The 6,624-nt window shown below is 46.3% G+C and overlaps 1 protein-coding gene across 1 annotated transcript; it reads right to left on the bottom strand.

Annotated features, from left to right (window-relative positions):
* Positions 1 to 343: 343 nt before the first annotated feature.
* LOC109777591 (uncharacterized) lies at positions 344 to 1,108 on the bottom strand. Its single transcript, XM_020336207.1, has one exon. The coding sequence runs from the start codon at positions 1,106 to 1,108 to the stop codon at positions 344 to 346; it is 765 nt and encodes a 254-aa protein (XP_020191796.1).
* Positions 1,109 to 6,624: the final 5,516 nt, after the last annotated feature.

The following is a 6,624-nucleotide window of genomic DNA, read 5'->3' as shown; positions in this document are numbered from 1 at the left end:
GATGGTTCCCCACCAGGTTAGGGAGCTCCACAGCTAGCCTTGTCGAGAGGACCTTTTCGAAAATCTTGATGACTCCATGTACCAGGTTTATGGGACGAAAATCGCCTACATCCAGGGCACCTTCCTTCTTTGGCAGTAGGGACACAAGCGATCTGTTTATTGCCACCATGCCCCGCATGTCCTCCCGATACATGCAGTCCATAGCCCTCATGAAATCCACCTTAATAATATGCCAGCATGCGGCATAGAACCTTCCTGTGAAGCCATCAGGCCCAGGCGCTTTGTCCATTGGCATCTCCTTGATGACCTTCTCCACTTCCTCAAGTGAGAACGGCTCCTCTAGTCACGACAAGTCTCTCTGTGGCAGGTTGAGCCCCTCCAGGTTCAGCGTGTGTTGTCTCGCCTCACACCATCCAAAAGCACGGCCATAGTATGCATCCACCGCTGAGGCCACCTCATCTTGCCCCGAGTAAATTTGCCCATTGTACCTGACCGAACGCATCACGTTCTTCTGCTGCCTATGACTCTCCTGTTGATGAAACAGTCTAGTATTACCATCTCCCTCGCGCAATTGTAACAGCCGCAATCTCTGCCTCGCTATTGATCGTTCCAGCGAGCATAACCCAAGCAGCTTGTGCTTTAAGCACTTCCGTAGCTCTCTTTCCTCGTCTGATAACACCCGAGCCTCCATTGCGATATCCAGCCGCGTAATCACCTCCAAAGCGATGGTTATCTGCAGTTTTACATTCCCAATCCACCGATCGCTCCATTTCTGCAACGCCTTTGTCGTAGCCCTTAGCTTACAGTGCAACATGAGGTAGTCGTTCGAGGTTGGAGGGGTAGAATCCCACGCCGTCTGCACCGTCTCCATAAAACCTGCCGCCTTCGTCCAAAAGGCTTCGAACCGGAAGCGTTTGTGCATCTTAATCTCCACATTCATGTCTAACATCAACGGGCAATGATCCAAAATTGCAGTGCCCAACGCTGACAGGAAGCACGTCAGGAATGCCTGATCCCACTCATTCGTGATGAAAACGTGGTCGATCTTTTCCAGCGTAGCAAGATGCCGCTCATTGGACCATGTGTAACGTCGGCCATTCAAGTACATCTCCTTTAACTCTAGCCTATTCAACTTGCCCGAAATCTGCCCAGCATCCTCCAGTTGATCAAGTCATTACTCTTATGCTCTTGCCGTGCAATTAGGTTAAAGTCACCCGCCACTAGCCATGGGCTGGCATGCAACTCTCGAATGTCCACGAGTTCTTGCAGAAATTCCACCTTGTCCCTATCCTCTTGCAGACCATACACACACGTAAGCCACCACTCCGGCGCACCGGCAGATTTCACAATTGTCGTTAATGAGTTGCTCTGGTAGTGTGGGTTGGACAACTTGACGATCGTCTCGTCCCAAGCCACCAGAATCCCACCTCGCGTACCAACCGTAGGGACGTAATAAAAGTTGTTAAATTTATTGCCGAGACAATGGTGTACAACCGCTAATGAAACTTCTTGCAACTTGGTCTCCTGAAGACAAACGATGCCCGGGTTCGCCCCGAGCACCACCTGCCTCACTGCATCTCTACGTGCCGGGGCATTCAGCCCACGCACATTCCACACAAGCACTCTCAAATGTTGTGCATTCATGGTCACATCCTACCGTGCCCACCGGCTCCTCCACTAGGCCACGTCGGCACCGGCCTGGATCGTGTCAAACAACGGTGCCGGCGGAGATTCCCATCCGAACAGCGCCAAAACAGATGCAATGTGAGCCTCTGAGAGTGGTCGGTTGAAAAGCTCGACGTACATCCTGAGCGCCTCCTCCGAGATGACCTCTCCCTCATGAGCCAAACACAACTTGCGGATAAGCACATGCTGTTGCTTGCTGGTCCCGTGCTTCGCAATCCTCTCACTTCTCCACGGCGTAACCTCCATAATCCGCTTCTTTCTGGGTCTATGGGCTTGAACCCCATGCGTGCGCGCGTCCGGCCTTGCCAAGATAGGCTCGATCGCTCTTTGCATGTCCTCGCAGAGCTGCTCAACTTCCACCAACGCTGGTTCGGCCGGCCTAGGCGTGCACGGGGTGACACTGTCTGATGGTGGCTCATCACACCCCGACAGGCTTACTTCGAACATCTCCCAGGCCTCCACGAGACCCACCTGCCTTTCGGATCCCACACCCAGCGAGGGTAGCCGAAGCGCCGTACAATCGAACATGCATGAAAACTCCGGCATCCCGCAGTCCACGTGTTCCGCCATGCACGGTTGCATGGATCCTGGCCCATCCCCCGACACGCAGGCCCCGCCAAAAACATCCGTCCCAATCAGCCTACAGGAGTCGCTGTCCAATTGGGTGTCCACCGTCCTGCCTGGCTCTGCTGCCGACCGGTCCACCCCCAGCTCTAGCTCTGGCCCCGACCCCATCGACATCTCCACCGAGCCAACCAAGAGAATCCTCCCATCCAGCACCGCCTGCACCGAATCCTCGAGCTCCAATCCCGGCGCCTCTAGCTGGCCCGTCCAGCGCCAGCGAGACAGCGCAACAGAAGGTGGCGACGATCCCAGCGCGGGATTTGCCTCCTCTCTTCCCCTCATCGCTTCTCCCGAGGCACAAGACGACATGAAAGGGGCCACTCCAGAACCATCCACCCTGCTGACCACCGCGCCCAGAGATAGCTGTCCCCGAGCCGTTTGCACCATCGATCTCATAGTCAAAGCCCCATCAAACTGTACCATAGGGCCAGCCTGCCGCCTACGTGTGTCATGCTTGCTTTCTGCAGCCACTTTATTTTGAACTCGCCCGTGACCGGCCGCCGGTGCTGACCCCGCCGAGGAGCATCCTGGCGACGACGAGTTTGGCGCCTCAAGATCTGGCCTCCATCCACCTTCCGCTCTACCATGACCGCGATCATCATCCCCACCAAAGCCCTCCTCCGCACCGGAAGGTGGCGCCGGCAGGCTAGGCGGTGGCGACATCTCAGGATCGTCGTCCTCATCGAACACCGGCTCTGCCAACCTGACTATGCGAATGTTGTACCACAACGCAGCCGACCGCGCCGCCCGTGGCCATACTCTGCCCCGGCGCCGGCTGATACGTCTCCAACATATCTATAATTTTTGATTGCTCCATGCTATATTATCTTCTGTTTTGGACATTATTGGGCTTTATTATTCACTTTTATATTATTTTTGGGACTAACCTATTAACCGGAGGCCCAGCCCAGAATTGTTGTTTTTTTTGCCTATTTCAGAGTTCCCTAGAAAAAGAATATCAAACAGGGTCCAAACGGAATGAAACCTTCGGGAACGTGATTTTCGGAACGAACATGATCCAGGAGACTTGGACCCTACGTCAAGGAAGCTTCCAGGAAGCCACGAGGTAGGGGGCGCGCCTACCCCCCCCCCCAGGCGGGCCTTCCACCCTCGTGGGCCCCATGTTGCTCCACCAATGTACTCCTTCCTCCTATATATACCTACATACCCCCAAACGATCAGATACGGAGCCAAAAACCTAATTCCACCACCGCAACCTTCTGTATCCACGAGATCCCATCTTGGGGCCTGTTCCGGAGCTCCGCCGGAGGGGCATCGATCACGAAGGGCTTCTACATCAACACCATAGCCTCTCCGATGATGTGTGAGTAGTTTACCTCAGACCTTCGGTTCCATAGTTATTAGCTAGATGGCTTCTTCTCTCTTTTTGGATCTCAATACAATGTTCTCCCCCTCTCTCGTGGAGATCTATTCGATGTAATCTTCTTTTGCGGTGTGTTTGTTGAGACCGATGAATTGTGGGTTTATGATCAAGTTTATCTATGAACAATATTTGAATCTTCTGAATTCTTTTATGCATGATTGGTTATCTTTGCAAGTCTCTTCAAAATATCAGTTTGGTTTGGCCTACTAGATTGATCTTTCTTGCAATGGGAGAAGTGCTTAGCTTTGGGTTCAATCTTGCAGTGTCCTTTTTCAGTGACAATAGGGGTAGCAAGGCACGTATTGTATTGTTGCCATCGAGGATAACAAGATGGGGTTTTTATCATATTGCATGAATTTATCCCTCTACATCATGTCATCTTGCTTAAGGCGTTACTCTGTTCTTATGAACTTAATACTCTAGATGCATGCTGGATAGCGGTCGATGTGTGGAGTAATACTAGTAGATGCAGGCAGGAGTCGGTCTACTTGTATCGGACGGGATGCCTATATACATGATCATACCTAGATATTCTCATGACTATGCTCAAATCTGTCAATTGCTCAACAGTAATTTGTTCACCCACCATAAAATACTTATGCTCTTGAGAGAAGCCACTAGTGAAACCTATGGCCCCCGGGTCTATTTTCCATCATATTAATCTTCCAACACTTTTTTATTTCTGTTGCTTTTAATTTACTTTGCATCTTTATCATAAAAATACCAAAAATATTATCTTATCATATCTATCAGATCTCACTCTCGTAAGTGACCGTGTAGGGATTGACAACCCCTTATCGCGTTGGTTGCGAGGATTTATTTGTTTTGTGTAGGTGCGAGGGACTCGCGCGTAGCCTCCTATTGGATTGATACCTTGGTTCTCAAAAACTAAGGGAAATACTTATGCTACTTTGCTGCATCACCCTTTCCTCTTCAAGGGAAAACCAACGCAGTGCTCAAGAGGTAGCAAGAAGGATTTCTGGCGCCGTTGCCGGGGAGGTCTACGCAAAAGTCAACATACCAAGTACCCATCACAAACCCTTATCCCCCGCGTTACATTATTTGCCATTTGCCTCTCGTTTTCCTCTCCCCCACTTCACCCTTGCCATTTTATTCGCCTTCTTTTTCGTTTGCCTTTTTTCGCCAGGTCTATTGTTTGCTTGTGTTACCATGTGCCTTCTATGTGCTTGCATCTTTGATTGCTAAAAATCTATTGCTATGGATCCACTTAAAGTGTTCTACTTGGATCATCTTCGATCCTTATGCGCTCGTGCTGAAACCCCAACTAGCCTAGTTGATGGGAAATCTTTAGATGAGCATGCTTATTTTGTGCGTCACCATTTGTCTGAAAAAGGGAGACTCTTATGGAATCAAATAAAAAGATTGATGTGTTATGCTTGGAATCTTTGTGAAATTTATGATTTTACTTGTTGCTCTAAGAACCCTAAAAAACACCTTCCTTACCTATGTGAGTTTAATGAAAATGAAATCTTATCTTCTTATGCAAAGGGTGTTTATAGTTACTATGATATCGAACAAATTAAAGAATTTGTTGCTTTTAAGGGTGCTTATGAAGTTGCTTCTTTGATTGAAAAGTATGATATTACTCTCTACGAATCTGAAAATTTTGACATACTTAAATATTGCTATGAAAACTATGCTCATAATGTCTATGTCAAAGAATTTATTGAAAGAATGATGGTTGCTTTGGAAGAAAATAATGATACGCATGAATCTATAGATAATGATGATTCCGATGATTTGATTGAAATATCCCTTGATGAACATGATGCTTGCTATTCTTGTGGCCATGATGCCAATATTTATGAAGATGAATTTGCTATAGTTCCTTACGTTAAACATGAGATCGTTGCTATTGCACCCATACTTGATAGTACCTTCGATGAAAAGCATGATTGCAATGATTTTACTATAAATTTTCTTGATGTCAATTATGCTAATAATATGCAAAACCCTAAGCTTGGGGATTCTAGTTTTGCTATGTCTACTACTTGTTGCAATGATCATGATTGGGGTGATTCTTCTTATGATTTTGAAATTTTATTTAACCCCCATGATGAATATGAGATTGATAATAGTGTTTGCAATAATATTGAAAGTGGTTTTGGAAGAGTGTCAACTTTAGATCCCACATATTTGGAGAATATTCAATCTTGTGATTTTTTTTATAAAAGTGGGTTTGGAGAGGTCATGACTTTAGTTAATGTTAATCCCGCTATTTTGGAAGATTGTCAACTTCACATGCATGTGGATCGTGTTGAGAATATGTTATGTGATAGCTATATTGTTGAATTTTCTTATGATCCTACATGTAATTATTATGAGAGAGGAAAATATGGTTATAGAAATTTTCATGTTACTAAATTACCTCTCGTTATGTTGAGATTGCTATTGTTTCTTTCCACTTCCTTGCATATGCTAGTTTTTGCTTGCCTTGATAATTTGTTTGCCTATAAGATGCATATGCATAGGAAGTATGTTAGACTTAGATGTGTTTGTCACGTGTTTTATGATGCTCTCTTTGTGCTTCAATTCTTGTCTTTCTTGTGAGCATCATTGAAATCTCTATGCCTAGCTAGGGGCGTTAAACGATAGCGCTTGTTGGGAGGCAACCCAATTTTATTTTTTTATTTTTTGCTTTTTGCTTCTGTTTAGGAATAAATATTTGTTCTAGCCTCTGGTTAGATGTGTTTTTATGTTTTAATTAGTGTTTGTGCCAAGTTAAACCTATAGGATCTTCTTGGATGATAGTTATTTGATCTTGCAGAAAATTTCAGAAACTTTCTGTTCACGAAAATAATTGTTAAAAATCACTAGAACGTGATAAAATATTGATTCGAATTGCTGCTGATCAATAAAAACAAATTCTAGGACTTCCTATTTTTTCTGATTTTTAGGAGTTCCAGAAG

The sequence above is a fragment of the Aegilops tauschii genome, chromosome 3 (genome assembly GCF_002575655.3).
Source record: "Aegilops tauschii subsp. strangulata cultivar AL8/78 chromosome 3, Aet v6.0, whole genome shotgun sequence".
Classification (NCBI taxonomy): Eukaryota; Viridiplantae; Streptophyta; class Magnoliopsida; order Poales; family Poaceae; genus Aegilops; species Aegilops tauschii.
The sequence above is the reverse complement of the archived record's forward strand: the minus strand, read 5'-3'. Positions and strand labels throughout refer to the sequence as shown.